Source organism: Microchirus variegatus (genome assembly GCF_963457635.1).
Source record: "Microchirus variegatus genome assembly, chromosome: 1".
Classification (NCBI taxonomy): Eukaryota; Metazoa; Chordata; class Actinopteri; order Pleuronectiformes; family Soleidae; genus Microchirus; species Microchirus variegatus.
The window spans coordinates 44,955,865-44,978,726 of NC_139802.1; the positions used below are offsets into that span (position 1 = coordinate 44,955,865).

Consider the following 22,862-nt stretch of genomic DNA (forward strand, 5'->3'; position numbering starts at 1 on the left):
CAGCTCAGCTCAGAGAAAAACAGACAGGTTTCGTTTTACCGAGCGAGATAAATCATGTACGACGTGATGCAACGAGCGAACTCGTCGTGACGCCGCTGACGTTATGCGACCGGGACGCGGTACGGGTCCGGACTGAGCCGAGGACACGACGCGTCTGACACGGAAACCTCAGAGGAACCCATCAAACTTTGATGAGAGGACACTTCAACAGACACTCTCTTCCTTTTAAAGGGCACGTAGGAATAATTCAGGGGAGAAAACACATCGTCAGACCAAGCAGAGGTCACAGAGGTCAAAATTAAACCGCTCTGCGTCGCTCCCTCGACTGGAAAAATTACAACTTTTACGAAAAACTTAACCTCATACAATGACGCGAAAAATTAGTCAAAGTGAGTAAATTCAAATATACAAAAATTTGTGTGTTCACTGTTACCGTAGCATTATTCGTCAAATATTCAATATATTTATTGTAATACTATTATTGTAAACTCTGGCGAAACAGCAGCTAACGGGATGCATTCAACAAACCTCGTAAATGTCATCGCTTCTATAAACACCGCTCAGTAAATGTTTGCCACTGCTGCCACCTTGTGGTAATCGATGCGCCACAAATTAGGTCAAACAATGGAGTAGAAATAGTTGTTAGATATACTTTTTATACTCTGGAAAATATCAGCAACTCCGCAACAACTAGTCGTCAAGATTAAGTTAAGTTTTGTTGCCTTAAAGTCAAAAAAGTTACTCAAATTTACAGCAAAACAGTGACAAAAGGAAAAATGTATGAATAAGTGAAGCTGAAAAGTTTTCAAATCGGTCAATATTGACATATTATTGCGATAAACGCAAATTAAAGATTAAAATGACAGATAGATTTTCTTTCGCTATCGAGAAAACAGTATATAAAAAAAAAATACAATAGGAGAAACAAAATTGCACTTTACGATTTTTTAAAATTAGCATGACAAATAAAACTATTGACGTTTTCGGTCCACTAGATAGTGCTCACTCTCTCGCGAGTACATCGCAATATACGATTTCACAAATACAATGTCGTAATATTAACATATCGTGGCGTGTCCCGCATATACGGATACCACTTTTACGAGATTCCCAAACAAAATAAAATAAATTTCAGTCCCGCAGGGGAAAATCCTTCTCTGAATTTAACTCGTCCTCTGTTAGAAACCTTCCTAAAATTAGGAGCGGCGCCCGGGGAGTAATGGGGGTTGGGTACCTCAGCCCTTTGATGACCTAGTGGGGACCCGACCTGGCAACCCCGCGGTTACAAGCCAAGTTCCCTTTCCACAAAGCCAAACTCGACGAACTAAACTTTAAAGACAGTTGACAGATGATCCAAAAACTGATCTGATCCAAACGCTCACTCGGCGAGCGCAGATCTGCAGCTCGACCCGACACCAGAACCACACTCACGAGTCCCTGCAGGATACGGATGGTCTTGACGGCGTGAGCCCACTTCCTGTGCAGACTGAGGACGGTCTTCATCGCTGAGGTTTTTCGCTCTTCGACGCTTCGTTCACTGTTCACTGCCGGTGGTGTCGGAGCAGACTGATGTGCACCACAGCAGCAGCAGCAGCAGCAGCAGCCTCCTCCTGCTCCATGACCACATCTGCTCCAACCACCACCACCCGCAGCTCACTCCCTCTCTACATCTGCTCGCTCACCCGCCCGTGCTTGACGTAAGCGGGGATGTGCTGTCCTACATTCAGCGCAAATCCCACTGTCTGCAGTGTAAACATCAGAGGCGCGCTGTGATTAAACCGCGGCCGTTGTTGTTCATCCTCAAACGCGAGCGCACACGTGCTTGTGCTCCATCATCGATCCCCACGTCTTCAGGTTTTTGGAGTCTGGTTCAGGCAGAGACTTCTTCAGAAACAAACAGTCAAACTGATTAAAAAGACGCTCTTTAAAACCATCAAAGAGAGTCCTGGAGAACACTTTGAACCCTGCAGGTGTTTCTTCAGAGCATCTTCAGATCGTATTATTCACATATTTGCTCTTAAAAAGTTTTCCGTAAACGCCGTCTTGGTTCAACAGATGTGGTTCGGTCCATAAAATGCCAGAAAATATTAAAGAGGACCGAGACCGGATGTTCAAATTAACGCTGTTTTTTAGTGTGTATCTGCCGTCATTACCTTGTTTACGAAGCCCTGAAGGTTCTACACATACAGTTCAGTCACTGCTGAGAACGCTGTGTTTTATTGTAATCTCGGGCTCAGCGAGATCTCAGAAAAAACCCGGTCCGGTGACGTAAACACCGGTTCTCCGGAACAGCAGATCGTTCTGCTCCGGGCACTAGTCCGGGCACACCCGGTTGCGTACATTGAACCGCAGAAGAAGAATAACGTCCGTTGTGGAGGTGTTTCGCGAGCGACAGTGTCTACTGACTCTGGGTCTGACTCCGGGTCAAAGGTCGTCAAAGGGACTGCGGCAGGGAGTCGTGACGAAGCTATTTTTGAACATTGTTAAAATGTTTTGATAATGAGTAGCAGTGCATCCACGGTTCCAGAGAGCTGGTGTGCTGAATAGTATTGGCCAATCACAAGTCTTCTGTCTTCTGGGGGTCAGAGTTCACTCTGAAATCTCGCAGCTCAGGAACAGCGTCAGAAAAGAGGATTTCTATCGGCTCGTTTACAGCAACTAGGAGGTTTTTGACCATAAAAACAAGTTAATGTATGTAAGTAGACCTCCATAACTCACATATATGTGCAACAGGACCACTCTAGGTCCGCTTTAACATTTCCCAAACGTGCAAATGACGACGTCCTCAAACGTCTTGTTTTTGTCCACAAACCAAAAATGTCTTTGTTATATCAAGGAGCAAAGACAAAGTGGTAGAGCGAGTCAACACAAAGGTTCAATTCCCCAGCTCTCTACATCCCGACTTGTCTTTTAGGAAATACACTTAACCCTACATTATGTGCTGCCAGTGTATAAAACATGTTTACTTGTTTGATGACTATTAATCATCATTATGCGACATATTTGCTGATTTTACTGTTATATTTTAAAGTGTACTTAAAGGCGCTGGCGGTAGGTGGCGCGACATGACGCCAAAACATGATTTCAAAACATAAACATGATTTGCAGTCTGCAAAATATATTTTTTAATGCAAATATTTTGTCTGTACTGTTGTTGTTGGTGAGTTCAGTTTGTTATATGAACATTATTCCTGAGTCTCTGTGACATATTAGGAGGATTTTATGGCCAGTTTATTACATAATGCACCTTTAACTATTGTTATATATGTAGTGGTAACAGAAACCTTGTACACGTATGCCCTCTGCTGGCCACACACCTGAATTACAACTGAGAACAACATGTACACATTACTTTAAAAAAATCAAAATAAAGCTATTGTAATTAATAAATTAGTCGTATTTAGGTCACATCGTACGAAAAGTGTCATTACAATTAACTATTACTGGAGCTAAAGAAGATAATAAACGATCATTTACGCCACAAAACATTTAAAATAAATGTTTAAACAACTGGGATTTATACTTTAACTTAAACCAGACAAGTATTCCAGTTAAAGTTGATGTGTTTATGTTTTTTCCGGACGTAACAACGACATTTTATTAGCTTTATTTAGCTAACTCTGGTGTTAGCCGGAGAGCAGGAGCAGGTGTAGCAGGATGCTCCAGCGAAACTACACGCAAACAAACACCGTTAATATCTACCGTTAGGCGTTTATTTTATATCGTTTATGGTCAAATGTGTAGGTTATAGTTTGTACTTACAGTGAAATAGTGCGTGTTATATGCTCTGCTCACAGAGAGCAAACCTCCTCCGTTCTCTGGCATCACGCACTTTTGAACTTTTATCCCGGACTAAGTCCCCCCCCCGCCCGGCGGGATTTTACACCGATTTACACGCGTTCCAGTCCAACGTTTACGTGGAAATAAAACAAACCGACATCTAAACGACGTAAAAGTCGCGTCCCCGTTGCGTTAAATGATAAAATATCCGTAATAAAAACATTAAAAAGTAGTAGACTGAGGGCAGAAAGCAGCGCCGACTACTCCCTCAGTTTGTCTCAGACTGTACCAACTCAGCGAGAAACGGAGGGGGAGGTGATTTTGATTTATTTACATTTGTGAGAAAGCAAAGCGGGTGGAGAAAAAAAAAATCATATCATAACCGTTAACTTACTTGAATAAAACGATTAAAACAGTCTTAGTTAACATTAAAAATAAACCGCTAACATGAGAGAATAAACGTACAGGGCAGCGTTTACCCCACCCCCCTGTGTGGATGCCGGGATGGTTCAGTCCAGAATTCCCATTGATTTTTTTTTCTCGTGAACCTGCTGTGACGCTGCAGACAACAACAACAGATTCAAACCGACAACTTTCTGCACAATAAGTGACAAAATGTAGGAAATTCACTCATCTATACACGGGGGAATCAATTTAAAGCTAATGTAGAGTTTAAAAACATATTTTAGACCAACAAGAAGGGCAAAACAAAGCTGTTTTGTGTCTGAAATACATACTAATAAAGAAAAAAACTATTATTTTGTGATATATTGTGATTTGATTTACAAATACACAATTATTTTTCATCACAAATGACGAAAAACCCATTAAAACCGATTAATATCTCATTTGGTCATCCTATGTTGGGAGTTTGGGAGGTTATTCCGACTTTCCCGAACAACAAATCCGACTTGAGAGGGCGTTTCAGTTTAAGGAAATTCCGACTTTAAAACCAAAACAGTGAGGAAAAACTCTCCCCGCTTTGCGAAGAAGGAAAAACTCTTCATGTAACTGCTACCAAACAACTAGAAATGGTCAAAAATCATCATTATATGAAGTACATGTAGTACAAATAAACAATTACATTTCATGTTAATATATATGTATATTTTTTCTCTTGGCTGCTAATGTTGTTTTCTCTTGAAGGGATTAATAAAGTCCACACAAGTATGTGCTAATCCGTAAACTGTGGAGGAAAATGTCAACGCTCTTATACTCGAGCAGCTCAAAGCAAAAGGTGTAGAAAAAGTAGACAAACAACATTCACCTATTGTTGTTTTGTTGTGTGTGTGTGTAACACGGTCCACTCTGACCATTTAAGCCTCTGCTCTTTTAAAATCTGCACAAAACAAATCAGATAAAAGTGCTCAAAATGTCCACTTCGCCTAATTATCTGTGTTAAAGCACAGTTTAAACCACATTTATAGTCAACGTTATTGTTTGTAACACAGGTAAATATCCTTCATTTAAAGGAATAAAAGCTAATAGTAAGTGTATGTTTTAAGATCCTGTAATACAGATTATAAACAGTAGATTATATCTTATTTTACAGTGTATTTACAGTGTAGTAGAGGCCAGAGAAATAACCTGTGTGCAGCTTTATATTCACATATACTCTGCCATGTCTGGACATTAAGGGACAACCAGGAAGTTAAGGGGGAAAACATGGACATTAAGGGTAGAAATGACACTAAGGGATCAGAATTGAAAAAAGTCAGAATTGAAAAAAATCGTAACTGGAAAAAAAGTAAAATTGAAAAAAGTCAGAATTGAAATAAAAATTGTAACTGGAAAAAAAGTAAAATTGAAAAAAGTCAAAATTGAAAAAAAAAAAGCCGTAATTGAAAAAAGTTGGAATTGAAAAAAATTGTAACTGGAAAAAAGTTAAATTGTAAAAAGTCGTAATTGAAAAAAGTCATAATTGAAAAAAATCGTAACTGGAAAAAAGTAAAATTGTAAAAAGTCATAATTGAAAAAAGTCGTAATTGAAAAAAGTTGGAATTGAAAAAAATCGTCACTGGAAAAAAGTAAAATTGTAAAAAGTCATAATTGAAAAAAATCGTAACTGGGAAACACATGAAGAGTTATGGGGGGAAAGGACAGTAAGGAAAAACATTAAAAATGTATAATCCATATAAATTATCCACTATTTTAAATAATGACAGAACGTGTTCTGAGGCCAAAAAAAACAAAAAACAGAAACTTTGTTTTCACATCATTGATTTTTTTTTTTTTAAAGTGTTGAAAGTTTGAGTGAAAAACGAGGACAGGTCATTAAAAGAGGTCGAACCTGCTCAATTCAAACAGCTTCACTGGCCTCAATAATCTGTGAGCAACAATGTCGTTAAAACAATGGAGGAGGAGGAGGAGGAGGAGGAGGAGGAGGAGGAGGAGGAGGAGGTCACTACAGCGTTGGAAACAGGAAAGAACTGTGGGAAACAATGAGTTCCTTCAATCAGTGAAGAATAACAATGTTTCAGGCTGAAGCTGCTTTGTTTACAAGCTCTCCACTATTTTAGGACTCAAACTCAAGGATCATCAAAGAGTTTCTATTGTGTACAAACGTGGACATCACCACCACCATCACCATCACCACGTGATTCGAGTTACAGGAAACACCCACGTCTTTTTAGGACGCTAAAGATATACGTCGTCGTGGAAACAACGTACCGTCTTAATGGCGGAGTAGCTGCGCGTCGAGAGGCGGCGGAGATACAAGTACTGGGCTTCTCTGGACCAGCAGAACCTGCGTCTACACTTGAGGAGGTCAGTGCTGGTCTGGTCTGAGCCCGGCTGGTCCCTGTGAGGACACGAGGACAGACACACACACACACACTTTAATGAATAACACTAACTACACACAAATATACACACAAGATTCACAAGTACGGAAGAAGATTAGGAGTGGAGGAATTTTAAAAATTAAGAGGAAGAAAAAAGTTGCAATTGAAAAAAAAATTCATAATTGAAAAGAAGAGGGAATTGAAAAAGTTGGACTTGAAAAAAGTCAGAATTGCAAAAAAGTTGGAATCGAAAAAAAATCGTAATTTAAAAAAGGTAAAAATTAAAATAAAAAGTTGGGCTTGAAAAAAAGTGAGAATTGAAAAAAGTTGGACTTGAAAAAAGTCAGAATTGAGAAAAAGTCAGAATTGAATTAAATCATAATTGGAAAAAAAGTCAGAATTGAAAAAATTCAGAATTGAAAAAAGTTGGAACTGAAAAAAAGTCAGAATTTAAAAAAGTTGGAATTTAAAAAAAATGTAATTTTAAAAAATTGTAATTTAAAAAAAAAAGTCAACATTTAAAAAAAGTTGGAATTTAAAAAAATCGTTATTTAAAAAAAAAAAATAGTCAAAATTGAAAAAAGTTGGACTGAAAAAAAGTCAGAATTGAAAAAAGTAAGAATTCTGAGGTTGAAAAACCATCCAAATTATGTGTGTGTGTGTGTGGGGGATCTTAATTCTGAGAAAATTTTAACTTAAAAAGTCAGAATTCACATTTGGATCAAATAAAAGTTGCGGAACGATTTCCAAAAGCTGCAAAAAGGCTAAAAAACAAATCTGCTTTGTGATTTTCTCCAGTAGAAAGTGAACATGTCAGGACCCAGGACCACACTGAGACCAGGTTTGACTGATTTCCAGAAGTCGACTATACAACTTAGTAAAGGCTGAAGGAGATAAAAAGTGATGATAATACAAATCATCTGCAGAACAACATTTCTGAACAACGTGTCTGAACATGTGGCTTCTTCAACACTGAGCTCAACTTCATGACCGTGAGTCACGAATGAAGATTTCTGTGAACCAGTAGAGTCAGAAATCTGAGGGAAAAATCGGAATTTTGATGAAAAAAAGGTCAGAAGTGAAAAAAAAAAAAAAATCAGAATTCTGCTTAAAAAAAATGATGATTCATACCCACACAAGAAAATGAGCACACATCTAAGATCTCATAACCCAAAGCCCCACAGGGCGGCCATTTTGGCTCAAACTGTCATTTTCTGCCGCCCAATTTTTTGGGCAATATTTTCAAACATGGTTTCTGAACAAACTCCTCCACCGGCGTTGTGGTCAACTTCTATTCTTACTCGGTACAAGACGAGGATCACGAGTTACTAAAAGCTTCACTTAATCTCACACTGTTTTGACACTAGGGGGCGCCGAAGTTTTCGCCGAATTCTGCCGACTCGTCAAAAAAACCACAAAAAACGTTATAACTTCAAGACGGAGGGTCCGATCACAACCGAACCGGCTACGAGTGACAACGAGAGCGGCTGCGACCGCCGCGCGCCGGCAGACTCACCCTGGCGGTCGCCACAGTCTCCTGCCTGGTGGCAGAAGCTCCCTCTTGTTCAGAGGGACGATGCCTATGGCCGCCTGCATGAGGGTGATGAACTTCTTAAACTTCATCCTCTAAAATCCTCCTCTTAGCGCAGAGAACGCCGCCGCCGCCGCACATCTTCTAACAAAGAAACGGCTTCTTCTTCGCCTTCGTGGACCTCCTCGTCATCATCGTCATCAGGTCTTCTCCACACCGAGGTTCCTCTGCGGATGCTACGACTTCTACGTCCCTTAACGTTGACGTCCAGATGTCCTTTTCCTGAGAGCGGGAGGACGAAAACAAAGAGCCACGCTCCTGCCAGGCGTGTGTGGAGATGATGATGATGATGATGATGATGATGATGATGATGATGATGATGATGATGATGATGACAGCGCGTCACTCTTACATAATTCTGGAGCTTCTCTCGCTCTCTCTGGACATTACACTAATGAAAAAGCAGCCTGTGCCATCACTGCTGCTGCTGCTGCTGCAGCCGCTGGGATAATTGTGGCACTAAGCCCCGACAGATCGTGAAAAAAAACGCTCCCCGCCCCCGAGCTCCGATAATCCCGTCCTCGCTGAGTCTTCTCACCGTTTACGCTCAGACAGAAACATAAACATCTACTTCTGCCTCGCACTCTCGCTCACTCTGAAACACCAGCGGCGTCGTCTGCGTTAGAAATATTGTAAAATATTGTGGTAAAATATGTCACTGCGGCACGATTTTGTGTCGTTTTTGTTTCCCTTTGACTTTCACTTGATTTTTACATAAAAATATGCATATTTTTGTTTGACTCATAACCTAACACCAAAAAAATATAGAAATCGGGAATAAAAAATTGTCAACATTCTGAATTAAATCAGAATTCTAAAAGGGAAAAGTCAGAATGTTGAGGAAAAAAAGCAAGATATCTGAGAAAAAACATCAGAACTGGGCTAAAAATGTCAAAATTCTGAAATGAATCAGAATTCTAAAGGGAAATAGCAAGAAAGCTGAAAAAAACATCAGAATTTGGGCTTAAAATTTCAAAATTCTGAAATGAATCATAATTCTAAAGGAAAAGTCAGAATTCTGAGGGAAAAAGCAAGAAATCTGAGAAAAAACATCAGAATTTGGGCTAAAAATGTCAAAATTCTGAAATGAATCAAAATTCTAAAGGAAAAAGTCAGAATTTTGTGGGGAAAAAAGCAAGAAATCTGAGAAAAAAATATCAGAATTTGGGGAAAAAAATAAAATAAAATTCTGGATTTAATCAGAATCCTAAGTGAAAAACTCAGAATTTTGACTAAAACTAGGGTTGTAAAATTATTAATAAATAAATAAATAAAATTGGGGAAAATTTCAAAAATTCACAAACTAAAGTTCTCAATCCCACGGAAAGTTTCTGGAAATTTACCAGGGAATTGTAAAACAAAAAGTTACTTCAAAAATACCAATAATATATATTTTTTTTCCAGGTACATTTCAATTCTTCAAATTCAAATTCAAGGACCAATTCTGTCAAATACCAGGACCGAATTCGCTGTCACAGTTTAAGATTTCCGATTTTCAAACTCTTTACAAGGACCTTGAAAAACATTTTTTATCTTCAGTTTGAGGCGTTTGTGTGCAAACGCAGGACTTTGTTACTCAGATTATTTCACTGCTGACTTTGTTTTCCTGTAACTTGACTCCCGTGTCACACAGGATGTGATTCACGACGTCCAGGTCACACAAACTGAAGAAACATCTGTCTGCCGGTTAATCTCACCACAGATTTCAGATTACAAACTAAATAAAAAACAATGTTTCATTAATTAAAAACAACATTCCTTATTAAAAAAAAAAGCTCCTTCCACTCATGTGAACTCCAGATTATGCACACGACACCACTCGTCATCCTCGAGTCACCAGCTGACATAAACGACGTGAATTAAAATAAATAAATATATATATATATATATAATCTGTGCTCGCTGCCAGCCGATGCAAATTCTGGACAGGATTTATTCTGCAGCAGCAGCAGCAGCTTGGATGTCTGGGATTACGGCAGCTGAGGGTCGTGTTGCAGATGTCACCGAGCGACAGAAAAATCCCTCCTCGCTCCGAGGGGGCGGACGAAAAAATACCGGGAATAAAAATAACGCGGCTATTTTTAAAAGACGGCTGTGTGACGACAACACAAACAAAGACTGAAGATTAAGAAAGTGGTGAAAAGACCAGATTATTAATCTGTGTGGCATCAAGGTGACCTGGTGATAAAAGTTCTTTCAGTGAAACATGGGAGTAAAATTTTTAATGATTTGTTTTTTATTATTATTTTATTGAAATCACGATGGAAACGTTAAATTAGTGTTCAGATATCACGATATTTGAATCACCATGCGATATAATCACGATATTTAAGTCACGATAAGATATCATCACGATATTTAAATCACGATACGATATTATCACGATATTTAAGTCACGATAAGATATCATCACGATATTTAAATCACGATATCCAAGTCACGATACAGTATTATCACGATAAGATATTATCACGATATTTGAATCACGATATCCAAGTCACGATAACATATTATCACAATATTTAGACCACGATATCCAAGTCACGATACAATATCATCACGATATTTAAGTCACGATAAGATATTATCACGATATTTAAGTCACGATATTTAAGTCACGATATTATCACGATATTTAAATCACGATAAGATATTATCACAATATTTAAATCACGATACAATATCATCACGATATTTAAATCACGATAAGATATTATCACGATATTTAAGTCACGATAAGATATTATCACGATATTTAAATCACGATAAGATATTATCACGATATTTAAATCACGATACGATACTATCACGATATTTAAGTCACTATAAGATATTATCACGACATTTAAACCACGATATCCAAGTCACAATAAGATGCTATCACGATATTTAGGACATAATACGATATCCAAGTCACAATACAATATTATCACGATATTTAAGTCACGATAAGATATTACCATGATATTTAAATCACAATACAATATCCTCACGATATTTAAATCACGATAAGATATTATCACGATATTTAAGTCACGATAAGATATTATCACGATATTTAAATCACGATAAGATATTATCACGATATTTAAGTCAAGCTAAGATATTATCACGATATTTAAGTCAAGCTAAGATATTATCACGATATCTAAGTAAATATGATACAATATCGCGAAATTTAAGTCAAGATAACAATTTTATTACAATATCCAAGTCACAATACTATTATTTTTGCAATATTTAAGTCACAACACTGCGAATACTGAGAATTTGCGATATCGTATAATGCGATATATTCACGCAACTACTCTGGTGAAAGTGAGAATTTGGCACCATCTAGTGGACTGAAACGTCAATTGTCATTTTTTTTGGTAATGCTAATCGACAAAAAGTTTCAACTTTATTCGTAACATCAACAAATACATCTTTTTAAACAACAACGATAGTTAGCATTTCAAATGTGATATATTATTACACAAAATATTGAGATATTTCTCTTTAACTTTAAGTCACTGAACTTATTTTAAAGATTTCATTCATGTATTCAAATCAAAAAGGCTAAAAATAAAAAAATCGATGAATTGAGCATTAAAATAGACGATTAATATATTGATACTTAATCATTGCGGTCCCATTTAAGTCGTTTTAATGAACATTTTAATCCATTTATTCGGTGAAACTACGATATTTTACACTGAAATAACAGCCAACATGACACACACACACACACACACACACACACACCCACACACAACTGTAACTGAGACACGGTTTTATCGTTTAAACTCGATAAAAAACCACCAAATAAAAGCGACAAACAACAACAAAGTGGATTAAAGTGATGAATAAACACACTTTGTGTTGGTTTGGTGAGGACAAAGACAGCCTCGCGCAGGTGTGGACACACACACACACACACACACACACACACACACACACACACACACACACACACACACACACACACAGTCCTAACATGGCAGACACGGACAGAAACTGACAGGAAGTGAGATTTAGAGATGATTTCACTCACCAGGTGAGAACTCTGCGTGTTTTTTCCTCTCTTTCGTCGCGTTCTCGTCACCACAGCAGCAGAGGAAACGTGAAACAAACACGGGATTTACGCGGAAAACACGGTTTTTCTCCGCGGATCTGTGAGGAAATCCTCAACGACGACCGTCTCTGCCGTCGTTTCCGGGTTCTTGCAGGTATGTGGGCGTGGTTTATGAGGCGCTCAGGTGTCGCTGCAGGAGGGCCGCTGCTCGTGACTCCTCCTAGCGGCGGGAGGCGGAGTCTGTGCCCTGCGGTGAATCAGCGTGAAACTGGAGCGTGACGTGACTCACCTTTATTTACGATGTGTCATTTGAAACGAACACGTGAATGTTGCGACAAAAATAAACGAATAAATCAATAAAATGATACATTATTGATCACAGGAAGTTAAAAAAACAACAACAAAAAAACAGTCAATTATTTATTTTTTTTACTAAATACAATTTTTTTTAATGTAATAAAATGAGAAACTAAGTGATTAAAAAAAAATTGTTAAATCAAAAATGACAAAACTCAAAAAATAAACAGATACATAAAAAGATAAATAATTGATAACAGGAAGTTTAAAAAAAAAACAACCTGACAATGATTTTTTTTAATAAATAAAATTAAAGAAACTCAGTGATAAAAAAATAAAAATGACAATAACATTTTTATAAATATTAAAAGTAGTTTTTAAAAAAATACAAATTATAAATATATTATATGTTTAATTATTCAACTCTTTATAGTTTATGTATATTTTGCTGTATTTACAATATTTGTATTTATATCTATATACACACATGCATATATATGTAAACAGAACGTACATTAATACATATAAATAATGAATAGTTTGTAATCAAATTCTTTATTTTGAATCCCCGTAAAAAATATATATTGGAATATTGGAATTTTCCTTAATCTGAATTTGAAAATATATAAAACATAGTAAAGAAACCCTCATATAGTTCATATAGTTATTATTCCATTATATATCAAATTTGATCAAAGGTAAAATTATATTTTTTTGATGATATTTTTGTCTTTATGTCCATTTATTTCAATGAAATCACTCAGAAAATCAGAGGAATTCCTCACCTGCCTCCTATAGAATGTGTAGAATATATTCACCGTGACTCGTTAAACCAGTTCAGCTTCAAACAGAAGGTTTCTTTGTTTGTTTCTTTGTTTGTTTCCTTGTTTGTTTCTTTGTTTACAGAGTGAAACATGACTCAGCACTGAGACACTGAACAAACAACAAACAACAAACAGCCACAGTGTCATGTGACCACTTCAGTGTGTGTGTTTGTGTGTGTATATGCAGATGAGCTCAACGTGTTCGTCTCTAATATCAAAACAATAGTCATTTTTTTTTACGTTTTTCTTATATAACAATAATATTGTAGTAATATAACGTAAAAAACAACAACACACTACTTTAAAATAGTGACATAATTCATGTTTTCTTTGGCCTAAAATCTTCTTATCATTCTAACTTTATTTTTTAAAACAAAATCCAGTTTTTTTTTTTTTACGAATGTGACAAAAATATAGAAAAACTATTCAAAATTAGCCCCCAAAAAATTAAATTAAAGCAAGTTAGTGATAAAAAATAGTGTTAAATCAATAAAAAAAAAAAAATATATATATTTTTAAAATTAATATTAAAAGTAATTTAGAAAATATAAATTATAAAGAAGTTCAAACATATTTATACGTTTGATTTATTCACTTCTTTATAGTATAAGGATAAAACAACCCATCACCACCGTCTATTTCCTTCTATTGTATGAGAAAAGTGTTACAACAGCGCCCTCCAGTGTCTTAATGTTGTATAACAGGATATTTCATGGCAATAAATTTCATTTATATGTTGTTTTTTATTAATATTATATATGTAATTGTACCTAATACTTATTAAAATACGTTATTAATAATAATATTATTAATAATAATGACACCAGGAACAACGTAAGGACTTTAAATATTAATTTATTTCACAGACTATAATACAGTCGTAGGCCTGTCAATCACAGCGCGGCGTAAACACGTCGACATTTTAAGGCAAAAGAGACAAAGAAAAGACGTCTTTTATCACGTTTTCTACACAGAAACAACAGAAACATCGACGAGAAGCTAAAAAGATTAAAAAAATATAAGATATCACGGCAGTTTAAAGCCTATTATACGACATCTCTACTGTACGTGAACACGTTTGAATTAAAAATACACAAAAGGCGGAGATTAAACCGATTTACGTGCCTTTAATATATTGGTGTGCACACTTGAAATCATGATGATAAGATTTAAGAACAAATGTCTACATAAATATGTGGAAAATATGCTTTTTATATATTATAATAATAATAATAATAATAATAATAATAAAAATAATAATAATAATTGAGTGTCTGTGCTCAGAGATCCAGCCGCTGAGGCTCAACATTTGTTTTTCTTATTAAATTAGCAGCAACGTTTACAAAAAAACAGGCAGATTATTAGTGTTTTAGGGGTTTTCGTCGTCACCGTGGAGACGAGAGACGTCGTCGTCACCGTGGAGACGGGAGGTCAAAGGTCAGACGTGTTCACTCGTACAGTCTCCTCACTGGAAAACAAGGCGGTTTTTTTTCCCACTTTAGGAAACAAAGCGTGAACAGACGAGGATGAATCGTGGACTGAAGGTAAAGACTAACTGTAAGTCTGTGATGTCTTAAGACAGAAGTTTGCTGCTTTTTCTCACTGTTAGACTCATATTATCTGACAGGAAACTCGTGTTTGTGTCACTTTGTAAACCGCTCCCTCCTCCACACCAAACCCCATAGAGCAGTGTTTCCCAACCCTGGTCCCCGGGGAAAGTGGCCATGCCATGTTTTAGATGTGGCCCCTCTCCAAAAAAACACCTGATTCAGATGAAACATTGCATTTTTGAAAATAAAATTAAACATAATGTTTTATTTTTATCTTTTTTCAAAGACAAAAGTTGAAACATTACATTTTTGGGAAAAAAATTGACAAAAGTTGAAATATACAATTTTTTGATTTTTTTTTTTTTACAAAAGTTGAAATATTACATTTTTGAAAATAAAACATAATGTTTTATTTTTATTTTAAAAAAAAACAAAAGTTGAAACATTAAATTTTTGGGATTTTTTTTTACAAAAGTTGAAATATAATTTTTTTTGAAAAAAATTGAAAAAAGTTGAAATATTAAATTATTGATTTTGTTTTACAAAACTTGAAACTAAAATTAAACATAATGTTTAATTTTTATTTTTTTAAAGACAAAAGTTGAAACATTAAATCTTTGGGAAAAAAATTGACAAAAGTTGAAATATAACAATTTTTTTTAAAAAAATGTCAAAAGTTGAAACATAAGCATTTTTGATTTTTTTTTTGAAAAAAGTTGAAATATACATTTTTTAGATTTTTTTTTTTACAAAAATTGAAAACTGATTTTTTTATTTTTTTTTTACAAATGTTGAAATACAACATTTTTTAAAAAATTGATCAAAGTTGAAAATTGAGTTTGATGATGAGCTGACAATTTATTTGAATCAGGTGTTTTTGGAGCAGGGCAACATCTAAAACATGGCATGGCCACGTTCCCTGAGGACCAGGGTTGGGAAAACACTGCCATGGAGAAAAGCTGCGATTTTGGTTTATTTGAACATCACAGCACACAGGAGATGTTGATCCACTGCTGCCTCCATCACTATGTTTAAATATCTTATTTAGTCAAATTCTGTGTTTGAAATCCTTCGTTCAGATATACCTCAGTGACACAACGTGACCACACGAGGCAGCAATGGACCAGCAGCTCCTGTGTTCCCTATGAGCTAGAATCACTGATTTTCTCTATGGGGTTTGGTGTGAGAGAGCGAGCGGTTTAAAAACGTCAGTTTCCTGTTGGAAATAGTTGTTTTACACAAAGAAAAAGTGTCAAACACATGTAATACATAATCTAAATGTATTTTATTTTATTTTTAAATGTAAATTGCATAAAACGAAGGTTTCTCACCAAGTAGACGTCCAGTTCGGAGTCTGACGGCAGAGGATCGTCCAGAGCGATGGTTGAGTTGGAGTCACGTCGGTCCTCACTGCAACACAGAAATACTGTTAAATGTAAAATATATGATTAATCGTCACTTTTTTAAAGATATAACCCCATCCTTATGTGAACCTCTCACTCTCCCTGCACCAAAAACCATAGAGAAAATCAGCGATTTTTGTTTAATTTTAGCATCACAGCAACACAGGAGTTGTTGATCCACTGCTGCCTCCGTCACTAAGTTTAAATTAGTTATTTTGTCAATTCGGCTTTTAAAAATTTAAAAAATTTGAATTTACTTTAGTGACACAAAGTGGCCACACGGGGGCAGCAGTGGAACAGCAGCTCCTGTGTCCCTGTGAGCTAAAAATCACTGATTTTCTCTATGGGGTTTTGGTGTGAGTGGTTTAGAAACTTCAGTTTCCTGTTGGAAAACTTTGTCTAACGGTTAAAGATAAAGACGTGAACATTTTTATTTATGACACGGTAGACGCGTGTTTCCTTTAAAGGGACAGTACGTAGATTCCGACCTGTTGTCTTGTTCTTGTTCCTCTTCGTTTGCGTCGGACGCAAAAGAAACGGCCGATCTGGGCAGAAGATCCGGTTGTTTTGAGGAACTGTAAACTGTGACAGAACAAACACAGGTCAGACACACACATTCACAAACACACAAACACTGTGTTTAAAACTCACAGTCTCCGTCCAGGTTGTCCAGACTTTGAGCTTTAATCTTCTTCTCGTCGTCGTCCTCGTCCTTCCTGTGCGGCGACAGAATCTCCTGAGAGGCCGACTTAGAGGCCGCGTACAGAGAGTTCCTCTTCCTCTTCGAAGACGCTCCTCTCAAAGCTGAGGGATAAAGTAAAAGACGATAGAGTAAAAGACGTAGAAACGCAGGAGTCACCTTAACGCGGGAGAAGACTTACTGTGAATCTTCTTGAAGACGGTGGAGCCCATGAACTTCAGGAACCGATCTGCGTAAAAACTGGGCCGGTGAACGGAAACGGTGTCCTGACGAAAAAACACCACAACAAAAAGAATTAGTCCCTAAACACACACACACACACACACACACCCACGCACGCACACAAATATACACACAAGATTCACAAGTACAGAATAAGATTAGGATTGGAGGAATTAAAAAAATTAAAGAGGAAAATTGAGGAAAAAGTTGTAATTGAAAAAAAAAGTTATAATTGAAAAGAAGTGGGAATTGGAAAAAAAAATCACAATTAAAAAAAGTTAAAATTGAAAAAAGTCAGAATTGGGAAAAAAATCGTCATTTAAAAAAAGTCTGAATTGAAAAAAGTTGGAATCGAAAAAAATAGCAATTTAAAAAAAAGTCAAAATTGAAAAAAGTAGGACTTGAATAAAGTCAGAATTGAAAAAAATCGTAAGTCAAAAAAAAGGTAAAAATTGTTGCCGCATACTGAGGACCAGCATTTCCACTTTATAAATCAACACAATTACAAATATCTACTTCATGAATGATTTCAATAAAGAACTACTGGGTGCAGTACCATAAACTGTCTGCAGGTGAACCAGGTTTTTGTACCAAATTGAGGACCAAAGAGTATAGATTGTTTACAACCTAAGGAAGTGATTTCAATGTAAACAAAGTGAGGACCGGTCAAAAATGTCCTCACTTCGTAAAAATGACCTCACTTTGTTGGTTAAAAACCCATCACTGGTCCTCAGTATGCCACAAGTACAAGAACACACACACACGCAGACTTTACTCACCCCGTCGTGCACGAGAGCTTTCCACGAGTGTTCCACCTTCTTAATGAACCTGGAAAATAAATAAATAATTAAATAAATAAATAAATGTGATCAATAAATAAAGGGCAACTAAACTAAATCACACGTGTCAAACTCGAGGCTCGGGGCCCAAATGTGGCCCGCCACCTCATTTTATGTGGCCCTGCGAGTGATTAATTGGTCTGTGCTTAAACAGGTCTGTGCTGCTTTTAAGGCGTGCGTTGATGACCATAAACGACTAAAATTTCCCACAATGCACGGCAATTGCGTTACCCGCAGAGTGACGGCATCCTGCCGCTAGATGGCAGCGCATCGTTGTATACGCAATCATGCGACGAGTGAAACTTGAACGAGTAATAAATACAGGAAGTTATTTAGCAATACGTTACGGAGTAGTTCATATTATATTTGGTTACATTTATTCTGTTTGACGGTTACATCTGGCCCTTTGAGGGGTGAATAATGCCAGGAAGATGGGCCGAGAGCTGAGAGGAGGACGAAGCGTGTACCTGTAGGACTGAAGGATGTCGATGATTCCTAAAAAGATCAGCAGGTTTTCGTCCTTGTGTTTGGCCGGGATTCCTCCCAATCTGAAAAAACAAAAACAAGTTAGCATGCTAGTTTAGCACACAAAAAATCACGATCTACGTCAATCAGCGGCTGCGGGTTTCCTCACGTGTCGTCGTCGTCGGCCACGGGTTCCGGATCCCTGACGTTGCCCTGGATGGACTCCAGCGCGGTGGAGTAGAGGACCTTCTGTCCTCGCCGGCTGTCGCAGCGACTCCCTCTGCTCAGAGGCTTCTGGTCCAGGACGTGGATCCCCAGCAGGAGACTGTAGTCCATGATCTTGAAGCTCTCCAGGACCTGATCAGGACAGGAACGAGCAGGGAAGACGGACGTCGTTAATCCTCAATCTTAATCCTCAATCTCAAAAATGTGCTCCCTCTAGTCCAAGTGCTGTCCCGATTCTCAGAAAAATTAAGGGATAGTTCGGAATTTTGGACATAAGACCTATTTTCCAACTCAGCCGGTGTTGATGGAGACGTTTTCAAGAAATGTCATTGAGTTCTTCAAGTTGCCGAGTTCGCCGATGCTATGGCTAGCGCAAGTCAATGGTACAAGTTAGCATGGCATTAAAAACACTCATATCGACTCCAAATCGATTGTAACGGCAGACTATCGATGTACATATCTGTGTTGATAGAATGTTTGAAATAAAACCAAACCTTGCAATTTGAAGGATTTATGTCTCAGCAGCAGCAGCAGCGGTGGACAGATTCCGCTGCTGCCGGAAGTATAGTGCTGAGAAAGTAGTTCCCTCAAAAATCCATGCGATGCAACGCTAGTTTTGTTTCAAATATTATTCTATCAACACAGATATGAACGTCGATAGTCCGCCGTTACAATCGATTTGCCTCGGGTGCACTGTGGAGTCGGTACGAGCGTTTTTAACGCCATGCTAACTTGTACCATTGACTTGCGCTAGCCATAGCATCAGCGAACTCCTCTGCAACTAGAAGAACTGAATTAAATGTCTTGAAAACGTCTCCAGACGTCTCCATCACACCGGCTGAAAATAGGTCTTATGTCCAAAATTCCACCCTTGGGAGCAGGGGCTACCCAGAATGCACTGCGTGTTTTGATTTCATATAACAAAGATGGCGGCCGAAAGCAGCGAAACGAGTACGCTACAAATGTAAGTGTTTTCTTTGTTAATAGAGATATAAAAATAACGAAAACTATTGTATTATCTTAGTTTAGGCCCAGATTACGGATTACCGACGTCATTGTTGCGTAACATTTTATTTTTTATTTTTTTTACGATCTTTCGTCAATAGCCAAGTGATCGTTTGCTACCGAGTATCATCTTATAACTAACTGACAACCTAATAACGGATCGTTATAAATAATCCTGACGTAAAAGCGTTCTTCTTCTTCTTCTTCTTTTTTGGAAGTTAACAGACTGGACGCAGCTTTCGGGTTATTCTGCCCCCTACAGTCTGAAGACGTATCTGCACTTAAGGGGCGTCCCAACCCTCAACACTTGGTTTTGAGGACCAGTTAAGATAGGAATTGGAATTGGCCCTTGATCTCAACGTGAGGTCTAATCCAGCAATATTCCCAAATTGCAACACTCACCAAAACTTTCCTTTAACAACAGAAAACAGAAAAGTCCCCGTTAATCCCAGACTAATCCTGAAACTGTAAACCTTCGAACCCTCTGACGTCACGTTGGTGATTTAATCCCTTCATCAAGAGGTTTCTCTGTTGTTGTTGTTGTTGTTTCAACGCTGATGAAATAACGGGTGGACGCTAACGCTAACACTAACAAGGTCTTTATTAAAGCTCAGGCCTGGACCAAGGAGCTCGGTGGGGTTTTTACGTAATCGTGGAGAAGTGGCGATCGACGGCTTAACCCACTGTTGCCTCACAGCAAGAGGACTGTGTGGAGTTTTTGGAGTTTGCTTGGGTTATACCAAGTCCAAAAACACCGGTGACCTCTAACCCTACAGTATGTCAGCTGGGATTAGTTCCAGATCCTCCGTGAACCCTCACATACCACGATAAAGTGGTAGATAGATAGATAGATAGATAGATAGATAGATAGATAGATAGATAGATAGATAGATAGATAGATAGATAGATAGATAGATAGATAGATAGATAGATAGATAGCTTGTAACCTAACTAGCATGCTAACTAGCAAGACAGATAGATAGGTTGATAGATAGCTTGTAAGCAAACTAACTAGCACACTAACTAGATAGATAGATAGATAGATAGATAGATAGATAGATAGATAGATAGATAGATAGATAGATAGATAGATAGATAGAAAGCCAACTAGCAAGATAGATAAGTTGATAGATAGCTTGTAACCTAACTAGCATGCTAACTAGCAAGAAAGATAGATAGGTTGATAGATAGCTTGTAAGCAAACTAACTAGCACACTAACTAGATAGATAGATAGATAGATAGATAGATAGATAGATAGATAGATAGATAGATAGATAGAAAGCTAACTAGCCAGACAGATAGATACGTTGATAGATAGCTTGTAACCTAACTAGCATGCTAACTAGCAAGACAGATAGATAAGTTGATAGATAACTTGTAAGCAAACTAACTAGCACACTAACTAGATAGATAGATAGATAGATAGATAGATAGATAGATAGATAGATAGATAGATAGATAGATAGATAGATAGATAGATAGATAGATAGATAGATAGATAGATAGCTTGTAACCTAACTAGCAAGACAGATAGAGAAATTGATGGATAGCTTGTAAGCAAACTAACTAGCACACAAGATAGATACTTTGCACCAATTAGTACTTACTTTTTAAAATAAAACTGCCCACCAGATAATCTGAATAATCTGGCAGTTACTGTTAGCATAGCAGCTAGGTACCCCGAGTAGCAAGCTAACGCAGTTTCGTAAAACACCATAGCAACGTCATGTAAACAGACGCGAGGAGGGTGGCGCTATTTGTACTAAGCACACAAAAGTACAACTGAAACACAATATAATAGCATATAGCAGATAGCAACGCATCGGCAACGCAACAGAAGATAGCAGGGCAATAGCTATCTATGAGGTAAGCATAGCCCACTCATCCAACAGCAGCTAACAGTAGTAGTAGTAGTAATTATGGTATTGTTGATCCAATAGCAGCTAACATGGCAGAAGCGACTAAAACTATCAACAGCTAACAGCAGTAGTGGTAGTAGCAGTAGCAGCAGTTGCAGTAGTAGTAATAGTAGTACTAGCAGCAGTAGTATTTGTGGTACTGTTGATCTAATAGCAGCTAACATGGCAGAAGCTGGTTAGGAAAAGACCTTAAAGACCTTGTAAGAAATGTACCAACAGGTGTTTCGAATGCCATTTCTCTGCTGCCCAAGCTAACCACCCGCTAGCTTCAGCCTCCTGTATACATTTTTAATGCCAACATCGCAGTGTAAATAGATGTTTTGACTCACGCGACAGTCCCTCTGCAGCGTCTTCATCAGGGCGTTGTACGTGTCGCCGTCGAAGAACAGGCCCTCGTGCATCTCCTGGAAGTCCAGGTCCTTGAACGTGGGCGAGGACTTGACGCGCTCCTTGCGCGAGGCGCGGCGCTTGTACGAGGACCCCTTCAGGTCATACTTGTAGTGCATGTTCATGGCGCGCGGCAGCACGTTGTTCATCACCACCACGCGGACGGTGGCGCCGCCGCACTGGATGCAGTACAGGCCGTAGAACTTGGGCAGCAGCGTCCGCGGGTTCTGGTTCAGATTCTACGATAAAAAAAAGACAAAGTCAAGTAAAATCTTTTTTTTTTAATTTTTGACATATATATATATAACATTTTTTTTGGGTGTGTTTACATCCATGAAAAATACTAGCTAGCAAGCTATTAAATCTATGGATATATGTTTGAAGTTGATAAGAAGACGGAGCATCAGTTTAAAGTTGCTATGCAAGGTTTTAACCACTTGGAGTGCTATGGAGCAATTTCCTCACACACTATATATATATGTGTATATAAATATACATATACAGTATATACCTAAAACTTGTCTATTGTCAACATATTTTATTTACTGTAATTGAATCTGAATTTTCGAGTATGCAGATGATATATGAATATATGTTACTAACAATAAAAAATATTCTGTATATATATATATATGTATATATATGTATGTACATATATATTTCTAACAATTGTCTATTTTCAACATATTTTATTTACTGTAATTGAATCTGAATTTTCGAGTATGCAGATGATACATGAATATATGTTGCTAACAATTATCTACAATAAAAAATATTGTGTGTATATATATATATATATATATATATGTACATATAT

General features: G+C 37.3%; 2 protein-coding genes across 3 annotated transcripts in view; both read right to left on the reverse strand.

The window, feature by feature from the left end:
* Window positions 1–3,869, reverse strand: part of tjp2a (tight junction protein 2a (zona occludens 2)) — a 29,163-nt gene extending 25,294 nt beyond the window's left edge. For both annotated transcript variants that reach the window (XM_083894152.1, XM_083894151.1), the window contains exon 1: window positions 3,763–3,869. In XM_083894152.1, coding sequence (XP_083750278.1) covers window positions 3,763–3,825 — 63 coding nt within the window. In that variant the 5' untranslated portion in view covers window positions 3,826–3,869. The remainder of the gene's footprint in view (window positions 1–3,762) is intronic.
* Window positions 3,870–8,203: 4,334 nt separating this feature from the next.
* pip5k1ba (phosphatidylinositol-4-phosphate 5-kinase, type I, beta a) overlaps window positions 8,204–22,862 on the reverse strand; it is a gene marked incomplete at both ends in the record, with an annotated part of 18,715 nt that continues 4,056 nt past the window's right edge. Inside the window, 10 exons of the mRNA XM_083910135.1 lie at window positions 8,204–8,376; window positions 13,291–13,297; window positions 16,211–16,289; window positions 16,771–16,864; window positions 16,934–17,086; window positions 17,164–17,248; window positions 17,984–18,032; window positions 18,511–18,591; window positions 18,678–18,865; window positions 21,988–22,284. Coding sequence (XP_083766261.1) covers window positions 8,204–8,376; window positions 13,291–13,297; window positions 16,211–16,289; window positions 16,771–16,864; window positions 16,934–17,086; window positions 17,164–17,248; window positions 17,984–18,032; window positions 18,511–18,591; window positions 18,678–18,865; window positions 21,988–22,284 — 1,206 coding nt within the window. The remainder of the gene's footprint in view (window positions 8,377–13,290; window positions 13,298–16,210; window positions 16,290–16,770; window positions 16,865–16,933; window positions 17,087–17,163; window positions 17,249–17,983; window positions 18,033–18,510; window positions 18,592–18,677; window positions 18,866–21,987; window positions 22,285–22,862) is intronic.